General features: G+C 48.0%; 1 protein-coding gene across 11 annotated transcripts in view; it reads left to right on the forward strand.

Moving 5' to 3' along the window:
* Nucleotides 1-21,193, forward strand: part of PTPRT (protein tyrosine phosphatase receptor type T) — a gene marked incomplete at both ends in the record, with an annotated part of 916,214 nt that overhangs the window by 362,253 nt on the left and 532,768 nt on the right. For all 11 annotated transcript variants that reach the window (XM_084248172.1, XM_084248169.1, XM_084248173.1 and 8 more), the window contains one exon: nucleotides 9,926-10,100. In XM_084248172.1, coding sequence (XP_084104298.1) covers nucleotides 9,926-10,100 — 175 coding nt within the window. The remainder of the gene's footprint in view (nucleotides 1-9,925; nucleotides 10,101-21,193) is intronic.

The following is a 21,193-nucleotide window of genomic DNA, read 5'->3' on the forward strand; positions in this document are numbered from 1 at the left end:
CTGGAAATTCACAGTATCACTTCTGTTCTTGCACTTGAGTCCACTTCCAGCCACTGGGAAATCCCAGGACACAAGGAGAGAGAGCACAGTTCTTCATTGCTCCTTAGCAGTGCACTAGAGTGAAAATAATGGTAATGTCTGCCCCTCCTCTTTCTGGGCTGCCAGCAGACCCCAGGAGAACAGAGTAAACTTCCACGTGTCACCTGAGTATTAAGTAGTGTTATTTACTCTTTTCATTCTAATTAGTATTAAAGTGCACTAGGCTCCCGAGGAGTTCTGTCATTTCCACACCATTGCCTCACTTGGGTCCCGAGAATGAAACCAGTCAATCACAATACCTTCAGCAACTTTATTTGGGTCTTCCAATTATTTTATGATTGCTACAGTTATTGCTGCAGCTCTGAGCCCAGCCCAAACCTGGGCTCTATCAGTGGAAGGATGTTAAAGCAGAATGTAATTGAAGTCTTGAAGAAAATAGGTAGAAACACCCAGAGTGGAACTCTTGCAATCTTATTTATTTACCTGCTTTTCAGTGTAAACCAAATCTTATTTCACAGAACATTTTTCAGGTGGCTTACAATGGGACATAAAATATGACAAGATAGCATAAATTAAAAGTGAGGCAATGCAAGATAGAAGGAAAAGAACACAGCAGAGCTGGTCACAATGCAAAATCTGCCTTTTTCCCCTATCTGCTGGTGGGTCACAGGCGGAGCACACAGCACGGCAGCTGCCCACGGATGAAAGGAACCTCGTCTGATGCACAGGTTATAGTGTCCGCCAGATAAACACAAACCAATTGCTTGAGAAAATTCCAGCTGTTCACATAGAGGCAAGACAGTAATTGTTCCCAGGAGTGCTCATAATGACAATGGCATGTGATGCTGCGAGTGTGCTCTACCACAGCCTTCTTGTGGCCACACGAGGATGTGGCATAGTCTTGTTTCACTTAAAGATGCTCAGTGTAAGAGGCAGCCAAAGAGGGGCAGTGGGGAGCACAAATTCCCAGTCCTCTGTGAATCCATCTCCATCCGGGATATATTCACCCTATTGGCGAGTCAGTGGATTTGACAGCTACTTCATGGAAACCTCCTGAAATACTGTCTCCCTTGTGTGTATTTCAGAAAATATTGGGAAGTAGACAGTTCACACTGTGCTCTCTGGCCCATGCCTGCTTGGCAAGTTAGGTCTAGACTTACACTCAGTGGTGCAGGTGGGAGTAGGTTAATATCTGTCTGGAAAATAGGAGGGGTCTGCCGTGACACCTGGTCTTTGGAAGACAATGGCAGCCCCCACCTGAGACAGGCCAGGGCCGTAGTGGATTTCTCAGCAGGTATTGCTTGGGATTGTTCCAGCACCTGAAGGAGAGAGCTAAGACTCACCCAAGTTCTGTCCTGTATAACAGGGCTGGGGGGACATAGCCAGAGGATTTCCAAAGAGAATGAAACAGGCACATTGTGGCCCAGAGAATCTCCACACGACACCTGTCTTTGTGGAAGACCTTGCCGCTTGCTCTTCTCAGTGGCTCCTGAGCAGGTGCTCCATGGCCCCAGGCTCCCTACAAAGGATCTGCTCACTTGTAGGCTTGTACAATAATTGATGCCTGATGAGACCCAGCAATGAAGCCCTGTGTCCAAATGCTCTGCTCACATCTCCAGAAGGGCAACAACATGCACTTCCCAGGCACTGGAGAGGGGCAGACCCTAACCTGGCAGGAAAAGGCTTCTGCCTGTGATTCAGTAGTGCCGGGGCTGGCAAGATAAGCAGAAGTGAGATAAGCAGTCCTCATGGTGCTGCTGCTTCCAGTAAACCTGTTTTCTTGTTTCCGCAGGGCTGGTCCTGGCTCTCAGGGTTGTGGGTGTTCTGGAACCAGCTCTGCCTCCTGTGTCTGTAGCAGGTGTCTCTTTTATGGGGTTTCTGTTGAGACCCCAGTAACAACACCATGAAGCAGTAGTGCTAAATTGGTGATAATACCTCTGAGGCCGAGGTTGGTTGAGTGGCCACACGTGTGATGTGTCTAGTTCTTATAACCAGCCTTTTAGGTTGATGAGCAGCCGTGGCAGAGTTGGAAGGTAGGCCTGTGTCATACTCGCAAGTTCTGGGCTCATCCTTCCTGTTCCTCTTGTATCCCTGACACCTGTGTCATCGCTCCAGCCTTTCCTTATGTACAGATTGATTCTATTTTAAACCAATACACATTAATTTACTTAGCACCTATTTACATGCCTCTAATTTGCACTGTACTAGATACTTAAATAGATCTCAGGTTCCCAAAGCTACAGTCAATGAAATAAAAATACCCTCAGGATGTTTTTGAGATTGCTCCCCTCTAACTGCCTTCTTCCTTCTCCTCTCCCCTTCTTAGCCATGTTTCTGAAATGTGACATCTACACTTGCATGATGAATTTCTCCAGCTCCCACCTTTTATCAGAAGTGGCCCCTGGGAAAGTCACCAATGCTTTCCTTGTTGTGAAAGTTCAGGCTGCTGATTATGATTATGTTATTATTTGAGTCCTTTATTTGACTCTTCTTTCAGTGTTTGATGACTCTGACTTTGGTGAGCTTTGAAAACCTGCCTGCCTTTTTGTTTCATGAAATTATGTGTCAGCAACTATGACAGGCCTGCCTGAGAGTCTACCTTGTTTGAAGCACATGAATTAGCCTGTCAGTTTCCTAGGTGCTGGCAGTCTCCGGGCCAGAGACAAAGGGCTTTATCATTCCCCATACAGCGGCAGTGTGAGCTTCATGTTTGCAAGCTTTCCTTGTTGGCCCAGACCCCTGTGATGATGTAGGGGGTGGATTCAGGTGGGGTTGAGAGTAGTAGGTCTGTGTCATTGTTGAGGAGTCCTGTGCTTAGAGAACCCCAATCTTTAACTGGTAGCTTTATTGAGATGTAGTTACAAACTCTTGAGTCTACAAGTTGATGGCTTTTAGTGTGTTTCCGAGTCATGGCGCCATCATCGTAGGCTTTGTCTTCCTTCTTCTCACCTGTAGGTATCAGAAAACATATGCATTGTGTTATTGAAGCCATAGGACTAGAAGGGAAAAGAATATTTACTACAGATGAATTATGGGAATTTCACCTACACATCTTCTGGCAAGGAGATTTTTGGAGCAAGTAGAATAGTTTTCAGCTGGAAATACAGGGCCTCATTTTGCCTTTTCTTTTATGCCAGAAGTTCAAACCACCATGTGAAAGGCTTCCAGGACCTTGTATCAAGATATCTTCTCTAAACCAGGCATAGTGTCTGCTGAAAGAGTTCCCTTTTATTAAAGATAGTGGTGTTTCCACCTCTCCCAATTACAAATCAATTGCAATCCTCATGCTATCCTTGAAATCCTAACAGCCATTTTTGCAGGCCCTGTCTTAACTCTTTGTCAAGGGAACAATGTCATGACATGGGATCAGAGAGGATGGAGAATTGCAAAATGGTGAGGCCAACAGAGGTGCATTGCAAGCTAATCAAGTAGCGGGAAAAAAAAAAAAAAAAAACAACCCAGCAGACTCTCTGTGGCACTAGTTGCTCCTCTTGTTTTCCTCTCTAGGTTGCTCCTGAAGATAGACAGATCTTGCCTGGGGTGGAAGGATGCTCCTCTGTTCGGGTCAGAACTATTACATTGGAGGTTATCTGTGGCTCCTGCTCTTGCACAGAATGTGAGCTCTCAAACTAAGCTGATTGATTCCACATAAAACAAAGCCAGCTCAGGGAAGGTGGATTCCAGTTGTTTTAATGGAGGGACAAAAGCAGATGAATGAAAGAGAATTAATGAAAGAGGAGAATGAAAAAAAGAGCAATCTCAACGTGAGTTGCTGCCACAATTGAGAGATAGGAACATAAGGGGGGATTAAGCAGGGCCACAAATTAGACAAGAAAATGTTTTTGTTCAACCTAGAACGTGTGCTCTGGGAATGGATGAATTGGAAAGACAATCACCTGGGCAGATGTAACCCTGCGGTTACAGAACTTGGGGCAGATCAATCAGATGAACTTCCCCCAAATGTATGCAGTCGGCACAAGGTCAGGTTCATGGCTTTGCTAACAGAGCATGAGCTGATTTGGGCACCACATCCGCTGCCCAAGGCTATGCGTTCTGGTACATTAACCAATTGCTCATCCTCAGAAGTGGCCTGGATTGAAGGAATTTTTCCCTTCATGTGATCTCTGGTGGTATTTGATCCCTTGCTTTCCTGCAAGTGACTTAAGACCACATTAGTCTTCAAATCTTAGAGACCCAGGACAGGCCAGCAGTGTCAGCTTTGTGGGGGGATTGTTTGAGGTGATCCTGATGGAAGTTCTAGGAGTTCTTGCTTTGAACAGATGGAATTGGCTTAAGAAAACCTCAAGGAGCCCAGTAGCATATTGGACACGCTGTCCCTTCATAATCTGCTCAGAGAGCCTGCCAGCCAAGAATGCAGGAGGATGTTTTCTCTCATTACATGTATTTTCTTGACTCAGAGACCCTTGAGGTTTCCAGAAAACTAGGCATCTGGATTTCCATCACAGAATTTACCAGTTCTTTTCATTGGAGTCCTCATTTTCTGCAAGATGACTTTTGATGCACTTTGAACAAGCAAAGCAAGTTTCTGGAACACTGCACGCTCTGCCCTTTTCTTGCACAGTCACAGCACAACTGTTCTGTCTCAGGCTAGGTGGCATGTGGGCTTGAGACTGAGGCCTCATCTCTGGACTCAGATCTCCTGTGTCCCTAACTCAGTCATTCAGCAAAGCCTTAAAAGGTTCTGCTGCTCCTGGTGCAGTTCATGGACCAGCAGCAGTGGTGATATACCTGGAGCTGGCTGGAAATTAAGGGTGTCAGGCCCCACCATGGCTCACTCGAATCTGAATCTGCTTTTTAAAGAATTTTCTAGGTGATTTGCATTTGTGTTAGTTGCATTTGAGAAGTACTAAGACAGTTCTGCAGCATATTGTTGGACCTCTTTCTGCCTCACTTTCCTTGTTTGTAATATAGGAATATTAGTGGATCTATCTCTTGCTTTTCCATGCCTTGGAATCATTTTGGAGAGTTTGTTAAACATAATGACCTGGCTGCATCCCTAACGTGGCTAGGTTCAGGGAAAGGGCTGCAGAATGTGGGTTTCTAATAAGTTCCCAGGGGATGCAAATGTAGTGGGTATAGGGACCACAGTTTGAGAACCACTGCTCTAGATCATTCTAAACATTACTCATTCCCTACCCACTCTGTTCCCCTCCATGAAATATGCTTTATGTTTTAACCTTTTGCTGTTTTTGGAATCTTGATCCAGCCTGTCAATTCTTCTGGGCAGAAATTATACCTTCCACAATCCACACTTTCATTTTCTGTTTTGTTAAGTAATGATCACAGTTCCAGGATGATTAATAATAGAACAGGGGAAGGCAAAAAACACAGACCACCAACTCCAATAAACAGCATTTGCAAATGAGTATCCGTCCTAGATTTCTCTTTAAAATTTACATTTCTGACAAATTCTCAGGTGAGCTGATGCTTCTGGTCCAGAGAAGTATTGAGAAGGATTTCACTGGGATTTTAAGAGGATTAAGTGAATACTATGCTATAAACCAATTAGTAGTGTACCTAGCACAGACCAAGCACTCAAAATGTTAATGTAACTTTTACTTAAATGCTCAAACAAATCCTGTTAAGTTGAGCAAAATATTTCTCAAATGCTCAGCTATGGGACTCTGTTCGTGGGGATATGCTGACTTTTCAGTGGAGGCAGTGCCCTGTGATGGGGGTCCAGTCCCCATGTTCCCAGTGCCATATAGATATATTTTAAAACATGGCTTCCCAAGCAGATGACCAGCAAGACTCAAGGCGGTGGCTCGTGGATTCAGGAGGGGCCGTGTATGGTGCTCTGCAGAAGGAAGCAGAGATGACAATGCTAGGTAGAGGGATGTGCTCTGGCCCTTGACTGTGTCCTTCATGTGCCAGTAACCATGGTTGCTAAAGGCTCAGTTTCCCTTCCCCAGAGATGCCCTCAGTCAAATGGGAGCTGGTTCTTCTCCCTGCACCTGCGAGGACATGACTTGGGGTACGCATGCTGACTCTAGAAGGTGGGATCAGCTCCATGACCCCTTCATCCTCTGGAGTTATTGAGTGGGGTTGAAGTTGAGCTCCAGTTTTGACCCATTTTGTTCACCCCACTTTCATCCCCTTTCTCCTGAGAATGCGCCGTAAGGCACCATATTTCAGGTAACCAGCCTAGAACACTGGGGAAGTTGCTTTATTTAGCATCAGCGGGTCTGGAGGATGATGCCACCTTAGAACAACAGACAGAGGCCTTTGAACACTGTCACAAGGAAAGGCAGCGTTCCCTGAAATTTCACAAGTGTGATAGACTTGTGTCTGAAAAATACTGCAGGAGGCAGAAAAAAAATGACCTACTCCTTTATCATTAGTGTTGGGTGCAAAAATGTTAATTTGCAGCAACATGGATGGCGCTGGAAGGGATCATGCTCAGCGAAATAAGCCAAAAAGAAAAAGAAAAATACCGGATGGTCTCACTCATAGCAGGAATCTAGAAAACTTAAACAAGGGACCAGGAAAATGAATAACTAAAAGTGAAAATCAAAATCAACAAAAAACTATGACCCAGAGACACTTTTTGGGGGGTGGGGGGCAGGAGGGGAGGGATTGGGGTCAGAATGGGGGGGTTGCAATTGTATGGGGAATATAAAAATAAAATTATTAAAAAAAAAATGACCTACTCGCCAACCTAAGGGTCAGGCAGAATCTTCCCCAGGCTTCTGTAGGGACCGCATGTCTTGCTTCTCTCTGACTCTTCCCAGGCCTCGACTTCCCTGCACTGCCATGCTCCTCCTTCCTAGCAGCTGGGCATTGGCATCCCGGGGCATTATAAGGCACCTGACACTTGGCTGGGAAGGTGTACTCCGGTGCCCTGCCTCTGGGCTGTGGTCCATTTCAGGCTCCTGGAGCCTCTGCCTCCCGGCCCCACCACCTGGATCCACTCACACCTGCTCCTGTTGCCTGTGCATGTGGCTCTCTGACCATTTCCTGCTGAATGAATCCTCCCCTTGCTTTCTGCCCTTGCATTCTCTTTGCTGCTTCTCTCTGGAGCTGAGACTGTGGCTGGGCCCTGTGCTTGCTCCAGTGTCACCTGCTGCTCCGTGTGGGCTCAGCTCTCTGGACTTCACCTCTGTTTCTCCTTGCCCCTGGGCCATCATGACGCTATTTCCTATCACAATTCTGGGCCCTCCTGCTCGTCCCTGTCCTGCTGTTGCCTGCTCCCAATATGACAAGTGTGATTATCAAAAGACCTATTTTCCAGAGATTTTATAAGACAACCTGCAATTTCCTATCTTTCCATGGAAAAAAGGCTGGTGGGTCAGGAGCTAAATAGGAAAATGTGACCCATTCAAGGGGATGAACTTAATCCTCTCTAGTTTGCTGGGATCTGGCTCCCTTCAGAGGAAAAGTACATAATATCGGCCATGACACCATTGTGTGAGGGCCCTTGCTCTGCCGCAGGGAACATGGACTCCTCAGGTGACCCCCAGCCCTTATCCCTTTTGAGGCCCTCTTGTGTATTCGAGGCAACTCTTCATCAAACCAGGGAAGCTTCCTTGTGTTTCCAGCATTTCCTCTGCTTCCTCAGTGCACTGTTTTGGGAAAAGGGATTGTGTTTGCTGTGGCCCATTCTCACGGTTCAGCCAGGTTGTACTAGATCTTTTTTTTTTTTTTTAACAATCTTTTTTTTTTAAAGATTTATTTATTCATACAAGCACTGGGTACAGTCAGAAGTGCGGGAGGGTGAGAGAATTCACCAGAGCGGGGAGCAGAACAGGCAGACTGATGAAGTACACTGCTGAGGGGAGCAGCGGGCGGCAGGAGAGGTCTGCGCGCCATGTGGGACGCTTGCCGGTGGCCAGGGAGCAGCCCGGGATCGAACCGGCGCCGCAGAGGCTGCGGGCAGCTTCGCAACCCAGCGCTCAACCACTGCGCCACCGGGGAGGCCCAGGTTGTACTAGATCTTGACAGGTCCAGTCCTAATGGCTGCTAGTCCTCCTTCCAGGGGCTTCTGTTGGCTTTTGTCTGGTCATGGTGGTAATTTCTGGAATGGGCGGGAGCTGTGGTTGTCTCTCATACTGTCATGGCTTTTAAACTACTAGTTATTTTAAACTAAATAAAAGCCTTGCATGTTTGAGGCAGGAAGTGTAGAGAACACCAAAAGGTAAAAGGACGAAGAAAACCATCTCTGCTCTCTCTCTGCAGTCTGGGGCAAGTCTGTGGGAGGCCTTGGTCTTCCATGTTTCTTGGCTTCCTGCTCACTGCTCCCCCTTGGCTCCCCCACCTCACTGGCTCCTGTGCAGCTGGACACGGCGGCCCCACCCCCTCTCCTGTCCCAGTCCCAACACACCACCCAAAGGGGCAGTGGGAGATGATGGGGTGGAATTGTTTACTCTGTGTCGGAAGCGATGAGGATCCCCTCTTGAAGACCCAGGACACGAGGGACTCCCCCATCCCTACATTCTCAGCAGATAATTAAAATACTCAATTTTTAGTTTTAGAGGAAAGCAATTGAAATTAAGGCAGGCAGTGAGGGTAAATAAGGTGTCAGTGAAAAGAATGCTTGACTTGAAGGTGAAAAGCCTGGCGAGAGGACTTATTTGTGCCTCATGTTTACTTAACCTCGCTGACATTTGGTTTCTTCTGATGAGAGCAGCGGTAATGCACACCTCAAACAAGGCTATGAGGACCGAAAAGGAAACAGTGTCTGGCACATATTTGGTGCTTAATAGACATTCACTAGCGCTGTCCTCATGCTTGTGCCTCTCCTGTCTCTGTCGCTCCTGATGGGGAAGGTTTCTGTTGGAACCATCGGATTCAGACGACCATGCTTAGGGCTCGGGATGTAAACACAACAAGAGTTGTGCATCCATCCACCTTGGTCCTAGAAAGTTTCCAAGCAAGGTACTGGAGATGATCAGAGCGAAGCTCAGGTGGCCCTTGAACAAAGCAGGGATGAGGGACGCTGACCCTCTGTGGAGTCAAAAATCAGCATGTAACTTTCAGCTCCCCCAAAACTTAGCTACTGTCATATCTGGTATCTAAGGGGGATTGCTTTCAGGATCCCCCTAACCCCCTGCAGCCCATGCTCAAGTTCCTTATTGTCAACCCTCCATATCTGTGGGTTTCAACCAACCTGGGTTGAATCTGTGAATGCAGATACCACAGATAGAAAAAGTCTGCTGTTCAGGGGTCAGCTGTTTTCAAGGGGACCTCACATTCTGGAGTGGAAAACACTTGAGGCCAAAAAAATACACAGGGATTTTGCACCACACAGAACAGAGGGAATAACTTCCAGAAGGTGAGATGGTATCTGGAGAACTTACTAGAGCCGTTGAGGAGCTGAACCTCATCAGCTCATCAGGGAGAGGGAGTATCCTTGGGGAGCCAGGAGAGTCCAGGCAGGGGAAAGAGATGTGCCAAGGAGGAGACGTCCTGAAAAGCCCCCAAACACTACCCACGAGGGGACTGAGTCGCTGTCGGGGGAGCAGGCAGCAGTCATGGGGCTGGGACTGGCTGTTTTTAATCACTGCATGAGCTGTGTTTTCACTCACTATCTGAGGGTGTCTTTGGGGGAGCATCCTATGGATGCCACTTAAGAGATGAAGAAACATGCATGAAGGACGAGGGGCGAAGCCCCTGCTCCACATGCAGATGAGCAGGGAGCCAGGTGTTTAGCAAAGCATTTGTCCTCTCCCGACCACCAAGCCTTGCCCTCTTTATCTGCTTAGTAGCAGCTTATCCTTGAATCAGATCACCCACAAAAGCCAGCTAGGAGAACCCCTTCTTATTATGGCAGCTCCCGGACCCCAGGAATGTGGGAAGAGTGGTGCCTCCTGCTGGGGGTTCTTGGGGGCACAGGATAGTATGACTTCTCCCTTCCTTTGTCCTGCAGCAATGGAATGGCAGGGACACAGCCCTCATGGTCACCCGCGTGGTCAACCACAGGCGCTTCTCGGCCACAGTCAGTGTGGCCGACACGGCCCAGCGGAGTGTGAGCAAGTACCGCTGCGTGATCCGCTCGGACGGCGGCTCCGGCGTGTCCAACTACGCAGAGCTGATCGTGAAAGGTGAGTGTGCAACCCTCGCTCTCCCACACGGCTGATTTGAAGGAGACTCCTTGGCCCTGTTCTGGAGTAGGTGGGAGGCGTTAGGACCCCTTTCCTGTCTTCTGTTCCCCTGCTCATTCAGCAGCAGGAAATACACTTTCCAATCCGCTTCCTCCAACATACACTGAAAAAGGAGGGGCAGTCGCAAAATCATGCAACACCGCGTTGTTACTCAAAATCCAGCTGCAGAAACAGGAGAGCCCTACTTGACAGACTGCGTGTTGACATCTCCAAATCTGGCTTTATTTTGCCTTTAAAGGTAGGATGCACCAATGCCCTTGTTTCTGGTGGTGTTCTCTTGCAGCAAGCAGAGATTGCAATTGTTTCTGAGCAAATTTTAATTGAAAACTCAATATAACGACAATATTTTGGAAGGACTTTCGAAATAATCCCCCACCCACCCCTGGCCTTGATTCAGTTCTTTCCATTTGGCCCCCTGTTCACCTTGTGGTCTGGTTGACATATTTTTTTGTTAAAATGTGCACATTGCTTCCTTTTCTGCTTCTTTCAAGGAGCTGGGTGTCCTGTTTGTTTTTTTTTTTTTTTTTTTTTTAGAAATTCTTTTTTTTTTTTTTTAATGGAGGCATTTTTTTTTATTTGTTTGTTTGTTTGTTTTGTTTATTCATGCACTGGGTACAGTCAGAATCGCGGGAGGGTGAGAGAATTCACCAGAGACAGAGCGGGGAGCAGAGCAGGCAGAAGGACCGAAGGACACTGCTGAGGGGAGCAGCGGGCGGCAGGAGAGGTCTGCGCGCCATGCGGGACTCTCCGGTGGCCGGGGAGCAGCCGGGGATCAAACCCGCGCTGCAGAGGCTGCGGGCAGCTTTGCAACCCAGCTCTCAACCTCTGCGCCACCGGGGAGGCCCTGTCCTGTTTGTTTTTGAAAGGCTGCATCGTTTTGTTATAATGCTAGTGGTTGTATACTATTTCATCAAGTGAATCCTCCTGTTTTTAAAAATCTCCCTATTTGTAGTCATTTAGGTAATTCCAGGTGTTTTTGCTTTGCTTCATCTTTCCTTTGTGCTTGCAACAATTAACACCTCCATGGAGTGTTTCAGAAGAGAACATTCTTATTTTTTGGAACCGGATTATTTCTTCAGATAAATTCCCTAGGGGAAGAGTTGGGAGGCCAAAGAATATGAGCATCTCTATGGATTTTTCTTTGTGTTGCAATATTGCTTTTGCAAAAAGAAACAGTTTGACAGTTTACACTGGCAACAGCGGCTTACGGATGTACTCATTTTCCAGTGTTATGTTCTGCGATTAAAATTTTAATATAGCATAATTTAGTGAATGAAATAACGAGGCTGCTCATCGTATGCCAGCTGTAAAATCATACCCAGTGTGCTTGAAGTTAGAAATATGGATCGATAACCCCCATGCCTTCGCCTGTCAAAGTATGGGTTGGGGTGAAACCGCTGACCTCTGTTCTCTGGCCCCTCATGAGACTGGTACCCCGACCGGGGACCAGACCATGGTTGCTCTGGGATTCTCTCTCCTGCGTTGCCCTAAGACTCACTGGCTGACATTCATCCTCTTTCAGGGTTCACCTCAGATGCTACCATTCCATCTTCTCTAAGAGGGTCTGCCTGCCTCCCGGCCATGGCCCCCGCTCTGGTGTCTACATTCTCTCCATCGTCTTGTCTCTCTTTCTGCATAGCAATTACCCCCCCTGCAAACTTCCATTTTCCTTTTGTTTCCTTGGTAAGTTTCCATCTCCCCCTTTAGGATCTAGCTCTGTGTGAAGAGGGGCATCTTCAAGGTTCACAGTCTTGTGAACCACCCGCCTTGACCCACACACTCAGTTATTTCATCAAGCTCTGCCTCAAAGTCCCTGTTGACTGCTCTGTGAGTGGGCGAGTTACTGGCCTCAGTCTGTGCTAGGTCAGCCCGTGGCTCCTCTGCTGTATCCTCCACCGATGAGCCAGGAATCTGGGGGCAAAGGGAAAATAGCTTGTGCTCAGTGGGAATTTGCTTCCGCCCCCTAATGCCATGAACATTTAAGCTGAGGATCAACAAATTAGGTAGTCATGAACAAAACAGCTAATGGGGAGAAAAATAATTTGAGATTTACATCAAGTGCCATTAATATAGAAAAGAAACCATCATTTGATTGCGTTAGGCTCCTATCTGCTTTCTTTGGTGTGTAAGATTGATTTGTTTGACCAAGTGGCCTTTGCAGGCCTCTCAGTGACTCAGTGAATGTGTAACCCCCACCTCCCTCCAAGCCCTCTAAACACTCACAATACCAGTTTGGGGGCCCATGAGGGAAGGCACTGCCTTTCTCCTGCTCTTTCACGCTCTTCCCAGCACCTCCACTTATCTGGCACGGAGTTGGTAATGAGACACTAGGCAATGCTGTGTAGTGAACTTTGTACTCTGTACTTTTCACATGTTGACACATGGAACCAGGTTTCCTTGTGTCCCCAGTTATGGGGTGGGGGGAGTGGCAAGCCCAGTTCAGAGGCCTTTGGAGCAGAGGATGTGATTTCCTCAGAGAAGCATCATTTTTTTCTATTTGCAAAGGTGGCCAGGGGCTCCTGGGCCCTGAATTTGTCCTGTGTTGGCTGTGCCTGTTGGGCGGGGGTTCTGCCTGGGGGAGTAGTGCCCTGGCAGTTTGTGGATGGGTTGCAGGAGCTACTTCCACGCTGAGCCCCAACCCTCAGCCCTTGCTCTCCCACGGAGGGCCAGGGCCGGCTGGTCCTCTAGAGTCTTTTTTGTGCTGGGCATTGCTGGCTTGAAGCTCCCACCACTCTGGCCCCATTTTATTCTACTTGAGGGCCTCCTTTATGGGATAGCAACTATTCAGTGTCCAGCTTTGTTTGCCTTTTTCCCTACAGTTGGTGTTAAGCTAGAGGGAAAAAAAGACGAGGAAAATATGTTAATCTTTCTTTCAGGGAAAGGAAAAAATTGGAAAAACAAAGCAAAAATATTTCCCATAGGCTAAGTGCTCTTCCAGGGCATTGGGCTGTTCTGAATCCCCTCTTCTGGCATCACACACTAGATGGGGTCTGAGGGTCAGGGAGTGCCTGGTGGCACTGAGCATCACGGGAGAGAACCCCCCGGGCTGGCTTGGCACCACTCAGTTGGGAAGCAGGAAAGACCTCTGGAGCTGGGACACTGGGGTTGAGTCCCTGCACACCTGGTTCCAGCTCTGTGACCTTGAACATCAGTGTCTCGCAGCTTCAGCTTGTTCAGTGGGGAATCAGAATAAAGGGTTGTGGGGGGCTGTATGTTGTGAGGATTAAGTCAGATCATGGATGTAGGAGTTCTTGGCAGAGTGCCTGGTCCACTGCCATGTGTGTGTTTGTTAAAATAAATAACTTGCTGATGTGGGGCGATTTTCAGGTGAGGAAGTAAGAGGTGTTGAGGAGCTGGGTGGGGACTCCTGGCCCAGGGCTGATTTGACTGCTGTCTGTGTGGCCTGGGTGAAATCCATTAAAGTCTCCTTTGAAACACAGGCCTGGTGCTCACTCACAGCATAAGGAAATGAGGGCTGACATATGGTTTGGGAACACTGGGGTCATGGGGTCTGTGCTAGGTCAGCCCTTGGCTCCTCTGCTGCATCCACCACTGATGAGCCAGGAATCTAGGGGCAAAGGAAAAATAGCTTGTGTTCAGCCACTGGCCACATGCCCCTGCCCCCCACCCCCCATATTCACACAGACCTCCAAGCTGGTGTTGGGAGGTCACAGGACTCCTGGGTGCCCAAGGGTGGCAGGAGCTGGAGGCCCCTTTCGACGGCGAACTGGCAGGTGCTCTCTCTGGCCAGGTGGGGCAGGCCCAGGCTGGGTCTTGTCTTCCCCTGACCCAGCGTGTTCATGGCTGGCTCGAGGCACCAGTGCTGTCCCGGGATGGCGAGCCTCAGAGTTTCAGAAGCCACCCTGCATTTGAGTGCGAGTGATATCAAATTCCCAGGGCGACACACCAACCAAAATGAAAGCAAATTGGAAGTACTTAATTCTGAAGAGCTGTTTATCGGGCTGTGATCATGTACCTGCGTGTATATTAGATTGCTCTGTAATTGAGGTTTCGCTCAATTGACAATCCGGCCCCTCGACCTGCCGGTTCCAGGCCGGTGCTCGTGGCTGCGTGCAGGTTTGTCTTCGCATTTCTGGCTTTCCTCGTGGTTTGCATTTCAAGGTGATTGAGCTTGAGCGTAGCCCAAAGACGTAGGTGTCCTCAGCCAAAGTTATGAGATATGGGATGAAAATATCTAACTCAGAAAGACTTTGTTGCTGGTGGTGATTTTTAAATCAGTCTCCCGACTCCGTCTAGCAACCTGCCAGGTGCTCAAGATGCATTTCCAGCTCCTCAGACTCTTCTGCGGAGGCTCTTTGTGGCTGCGTGAGCTGTGAGTTTTCTCTCTCCTTGGGGGAGGGGTGCCTCTTTTTAGCTTGTCCTTTAAATATTATTTTTCTTTTCTTCCTAGCTACGGGAACTGTAAGTTTCACAATTCCCTGGGCTCCTCTTATGACCTTCCTTGGTCCTGCTTTGGTTGCAATTTTAGGGTCTCAGTTGATCTGCCTGCGCCTCAGCCTGCCTTGTGGCCATGGTGACACCATTTCAAAACTGCTTGGGACTTTCTTCAGTGCCTGTCAAGGGAAGGCTGACCTCACGGTGAGCCCTTCTTCCCGCCAGCACACCTGCTTCACCCCGTGTCCTCAGGCTGTACGCCTTCTCATGTCAGCCCTAACCTGCCTCCTTCCCCGGCCTTATACCTGATCTTGGCTTTCCTGGAAGAGATGATTCTAGAGAAACCGCACTTCATCTTTGCAGGCTGCCTTCTCTGTAGGAACACATCCTGAGGCTTGGGTTCTTAATTTTTGGCCACCATATAGAGGTGGTAAATCAGAGTACTGGGGTTCGCATCCTGGTCCTGCCCTGTATTAGCTATGTGAATTAGGATTGTCAAGGTTTGACTCCCTAATAATGAAGAGGAACAAGAGTGCCAGCTCCCCTGGATTTCGGGGCAGGGTCATGGATATGTAAACCCTGTGCAAACAAATGTTTATGCTTATCTTTATCCACCTCTATCACCCCCACATTTGCCAGCTCCCTAGCCTTAGCCCCTGACTCCCTCACTCTTGGGGTACATCACTGTTTGCTTTTCATGGGAAGAGAATAATGACAGATGGAAGGAAAGTGGATAACTTTACTTGAACATATGTGAGTCGGGGCGGGGGGAGGCAAATGGGAGATATCTATGTACATTGTATTCTATATGGGCACAAAGACCAGCTTATTTTTAAGAAGGCATAAACGTGGATAAATAAAACCTGACAAGTATTGGTTTCCTTGAATTATTTTGACTACTCATCAGCTGCATGCTGATGTGTTGCATTAACACTGTTAACGCATTTGGAAATTAAATCAAACGGCAATTGCATTAAATCCTCATTCACTTGGAACATTACCCTCCTGTGTTCAAATGGAAGAATTATCTGGGGTATGGAATGAGCTGCAAGGTCTGTAGTTAGCTAACATTTGTGGACCATTTACTGCATGCCAGCCACTGCACTGGATATTTCACTCGAGAGTTTGTTGGATCCGCACCTGCTTATGTGTTTCAGATGAGGATGCAGAAGCCTGATGGCCCAGCCCGCTGCCCATGGTCTGACCTTTCCCTACTGCAATTGAGAATCCCTTTTGACCTTCTTCATGCTAATTTTCCTTAAGTTCTATCCTATGGCAGATATACATGGAGTATTGCTTCCAAGAATCTAAGTTTCAGGCTTAACTAAACTTAGTTAAGCTATGGTGGGCTCCAGATTTGGAAGGGATGTTCAGGTCATTGTTTTGGTCCCCTCTGAAATGTCACAACCTCTGCCCAGACCAGTGGTTCTCAATTCAGGGTGATTTTGACCCCATGGCACTTCCAGCAATGTTGGGAGACATTGTTAATATTCACAGATGGGAGGAGGCGGCCAGAGGGGCTGCAAGCTTCCTGCAATGCTCAGGTCACCCCACAACAGAGAAGCTTCCTCTTCAAAGGTGAGAAACACCAACCCAGGCCCCGCCCCGTGGCATGCTCCTTTATTCCCCGTGCTCTGGTGTTCATCTGCAATCTTATGGGGCTTCCGTCCAGGAGGGGTGTGAGATGTGGGAGGAAGAAGGCAGAGCGAGTGATGTAGCCATGAGGATATGATTTGCTTATCTGAGCCCAGTCTCTCTGTCTGGAAAATTGACATCTGACTTCTGGTTTACTATAACTTGCGCTTTGCCCCCTTCTCCCATCTCCCCACTAAATTCCCATGGAAATTCAGTTAAAGGAAAATGCCTACCAATTACGTGGTGCTGGGAACATGAGACACTCCCACTAACTCTCAGGCCAGTGAAGCTGCTATGAGTCTGTCAGACACATGAGCCTCCCCTTCCACTGTACGGAGCTGTGATTCAGAAGGGAGGATGGCATGTCCCAACCTGCCTCATTCTCATTAGCATCATGGGTTTCGTCCCGTTAGAGGAAGGTGACCAGATCTGCTGCATGACCTTTTGGGGACTAAGTGTTTAAAAATTGCTAGTCACTCTCCAGAGTTTCTCTTCACTCTTGGTTGACTCTATGCAGAAAACTTCAAGCCTCTAGAAGATGGAAGAGTCTAAATATTAAACAATCCTGAGTACCTGAATCACCTTGTGGAAGAAAATTGGCTGCTCAGTAGTCCAATTATTTAAGGAATAATGGTTATTGTGTCACACTACTATGCCTTGGAGTTTAATTGTTATGGCAGCTAACTAGTACTGATACTAGTTGGATCCAAAAAAGTCGTTAGGAACCTCCCATGCTTAATTTCTTGAACCCAAACTTTCTATTCTACCTCAAAAGAGAGGAGGAAATACTCCTCTGGCCTCCTTCAGCCATTGATTTTGGGCTCAAAAGTCCCAACTTCTGTAAAACATTAAAGCTGAACAATTATCTTTTTTTTTGTTAATTTTTAAAAAAATCATAAAAGATGTCTCTTTCTAACCCTTATATATTGCTAAAGAGTCTGCAAATTCCAGAAGATCACGTGATGGAAGAAAGTGTGTGAAGGGAAGGGTTTGGGGAAGCTTAGACTTGGCCCATGAAGCTCAGGAGCCATGGGAGCCCAGGTTGGTGCTGATCAGATGGGGCAACTTGGAATTTCAACTCAGAAGTGTGGTTTTACATCGTGAGTTCAAGGACTGATGATACCCCCATCAGAGTTTAGGCCATGAGCTGTATATGAGGAAATGTGAGCATAGAATGGCTGGCCAGGGTGGGCCAGGGTGTGGTCCAAGAAGGACCTGGTGCATGAAGTAGGACATCTAGGTGAACAACCCAAGTCATCCTAACTGGCCATGGGAGCTGTCCTCATGCTCAGAGCCCCCCAGCATGCCACCTCTTTCCTCCGAGAGAGCTGGGGCTGGACAAGATGGGGAAAGAGAGCAAAGCGTTTTGCACTTCAAAAGAAAACACCACTGATCATTTAGAAATTATCTGCATGAAGAAATCATGGCAACAACTTCAAACAGAAAAACTGAAACAATTAGGAGACATGTCAAAAAAGGAATTGGTAGCAATTTGGACGAGGCAGTGGGTTCCTGGTATAATCAATGGGGTTTACTATGTCCAGATTGCACTGTTTGCAAACTCCATGCTCGTGTCCTCTGCCAGGATCTGCTGTCATCTTGATCCAGGGGACTCAGGATCAGTGCTGAGCCTTAGAGAAAAGGCAGCCTCAGTTTCACTGATCATTAGATTTGAATGACCATTTATCTGAGTCTCAACTTCCCTATTTGTTAAAAAACAGGGCTGTATTACACAGTGGGTTTCAAACTTTCCCCTCCTTACACAATAAATGCTATCCTTAAATAGCACCAAAAAAAAAAAAAAAAAAAAGAAAAGAAAAAAGCAAGCAAGCAATGGCTCAGCTCTGCGAATCACAGGCTCTTAGAATGGGAAAAAATCTGTTTCCTAGCCACGGGGCAGGTGGATTTCTTTACATCTTTGTGTGTGTGTGTGTGTATGTGTTTGAATGTGTATGCACCTACTTTTCATGCTTTCCTGGTCCCTGGTAGACATGGGGCTAGGATTTGGCCTCTTCTCTTTTAAATGAAATGTGCTTGCACCAGCTTTTCATTATTAATCAGAGGAGCGGGTCTGTTGCTTTATATGTGTATCCAGAGGCAGATGTGACTCGCTTACAGCCCAATAAATGGAACTGCTCCTTCCTGATGGAATGCAGCCTGCCGGTCTGGGCAGGCAGTTACTGGCAGAGCGGCCGATCATCTGTTCTTGGTGAGGAAAGTCTCCTGTTTGAGTTAATCAACAGCAAAATGTGCTTTGTGGTTTGCTCTTCTAATCTCTCATACATGTGAGTGGGGCACTGCTGGGCTACCAGTGAGACAGGACTGTGGTCTTCTGCATCTCAGCAAGTAGTTGAAAATACCCTTGCAAGGCGAGTTGGGGAGGTGGAGAGGGTGCACTTTAAGTGGGAAAGTCTGGGCTGACTTCTGGCTCTTGGATTCATCTCTCCAAACAACTGAGCTTCCCTTTCTCCCTCTGTGAAAGATGGGAAAAGTGATTTTACTTGCTTCACATTTTCTAAAGTGCAGTGAGACCAGGTATAGAAATCAGTATGGGATCTCCTCCATATGGGCCGGGCAAGTCGAAAGACTCTCGTGACTGTATAATCTCTTCTCTGCACCACTTACTTTTCCTCCTAGGTGGGCAGGAAACTTAGGCCCCTCAGACTTGTGTATCTAGGTGGGACTGGGATGAAATACATCCGTTCCAGGTCTGACCTTTTAAGAATCTCCCCTGCGGGAGTCCTCTGTCTCACCTCCTCCTGCCATGGCAAATTGAGACCACGTGCTGAGGCAGGCTGCATCTCCAGATAAAAGCCTGGGCCCCTAAAAGATGTGTGGAACCCATTCCACCCCATCCCACCCATAACCTCTGTGGACTGTGATGGGAATAATCAACCTCGACTAATCCAACTCATATGCAGAGGGCCTGGGTACTCCTGGGTAGCTCTGGTCATTACTTGGCCCTTCCTGCTTTGACGGCTTAGAGACCCCTTGTGCAAGCATGCATGTGGGCAGGTTCACTATTGATTTGGGCAGATGGATAAAGAGAGTCCAGAGCCCTTGGGTTTTTCAGGCTCTGATGCTCTCTCAGGCAACCAGGTACAGGCACACCAGGCAGAGAGACTGCCATGCAAAGAGGCAGGCACAGGTCAGGAGGGGGTTGGGGGGGTGGTTGGGAGGCAGGCAGGCAACCAAGCTTCCCAGCCCCACTCAAATCTTCATGCTCTTTCTCTGGGTTCTCTCTGGCGTTCTCTCGTATCTTCTCGTGGTCTCACCGCCTCTGTAGTCACGCTGCTCGTCCATCCTTTCGCTGCCACCACTGCTGCTGCTTCTATCCCAGCCTCTAGGCTCAGGTGTGCACCCTCACACATGCATGCATACCTATGCTCCAGGTACCCACAATCAGGCATGTGTGCTCCACACCCAGGCTCCTAAGCACCTTCTGTATTGACATGATTGAGGCCACAGATGACAGCCACAGAGACTGTCTGATTAATTTACCCTACATGACCTTTATTTTAATGGGGCCACCAGTGTGGTGTGGAGACACCCACAGCCGCAGGACAGTGCTGCACTTCCCCTGGCATTTTGTGGGAGCCTGGCCGTCATCAGAAGAGACTTCTGGGTCTGCCTTATGGCTCGGGGAGTAAGCTGGCTCCTTCTGCCTGATCCTGAGAACCATCTCATCTGAAGGCTGCTCCTTTTCTCTGGGCGTTGCTGCCAGAGGCACATCTGTGCTTATTCTGTGACCTTTCTTTCCTCTTGCCTTTCATCTGTTTCCTTTCTCTAGCTCAGCCAATGCAGACCATTAAGTGGCCAGCCTGAGGACAAGGGTGGCTTCCAGGTATCTCTGCTGAATTTCAGGCTTTGTTGACTTTATTCCTTGACTTCTGCATAAGCAGAGATGAAGGAAATCACAGAATACCCACCTCCCAGGTCTTGACCCATGCCCAGAAGTTTGCTGAGTATAGACTTGGTTCTCGTGTTTGAGTCTAGGGATCCCATTTTCATGCCTTTCCTCCTTTGTCCAGCTATGACAGCAGGATTCCTGATTAGCAACTGGTACCCAGTATCATCAGTGGGTGCTGTACAATTTCCAGAAGCCCATTTGGGAGTCACTATCTTTGCATGAGTCCACGCCAGGTATGATCTGAGATGAGCTTCCTAACCCCAGATCTCTGCAACCAGGATGCCAACAGGCATTACCCAGCTCTTTGAGATTTGCACAGATGAGCTCTTTCAAATTTTTGCATATTCCCAGCAGCTCATAATTGTTCCCTTCTGACTTTATCTGGTTTCCACTTCCTCTGGCTTGCCATCTCTGTTGCTTCTCACCCTTACACCTTCTGCACCATCCACATTTGGAACACAGTCCCCTTTCCTTAATTTTTCTTCCTTCTTTCCTTACACACGCACATGCACATGCACATTTTGGTGGTGTAACAGACTTTTGAGGATTTAGGGCAAGGGAAGGGGTTTGCAATACTGAAGTGTAAGTGCCCTCAAATGGGATATGAGGGGTGCCTGCTTTGGCAAGTGCTCCAGCCATCCCATCAAGAACTTGGTGACTGCTGCCTCCTGCCACGTCGCTCTGGCTCTGGCTCTCTTGCCTTGTTCAGAACCTCTAAGGCAGAGCAGTCTGGCAGCAGACGGTTGCCTTGGGACCTGTTTGTACAGCTCATTTCTGCCAGCCCCACTTGCCAGTCATTCCCCCACTGGCTTTGGAAGAATTCCCTCTGGCAGATGCCTGGCTCTGCCTTGTCTTACTTTCGTGTCTCAGGAGCGGGCCCCCACTTCACTGCCAGAGTGGACTCTTGCCTCTGCCCTTGACACTTACCTGAGCTGAAGATCTCTGCAGCTACAACCCTGCCCACACCTTCACTCTTGTCCTGTCGCAGCTCTAGGGCTACTGACACAGTCAAGGGCAGGAGGCTCAGCGGGACGGCTCTGAGAGTGAAAATGGAGATGGGGAGGCTTTATCAGTGTGGACCCTCTCCATGGTG

Source organism: Talpa europaea (assembly GCF_964194135.1).
Source record: "Talpa europaea genome assembly, chromosome: 11".
Lineage (NCBI taxonomy): Eukaryota > Metazoa > Chordata > Mammalia > Eulipotyphla > Talpidae > Talpa > Talpa europaea.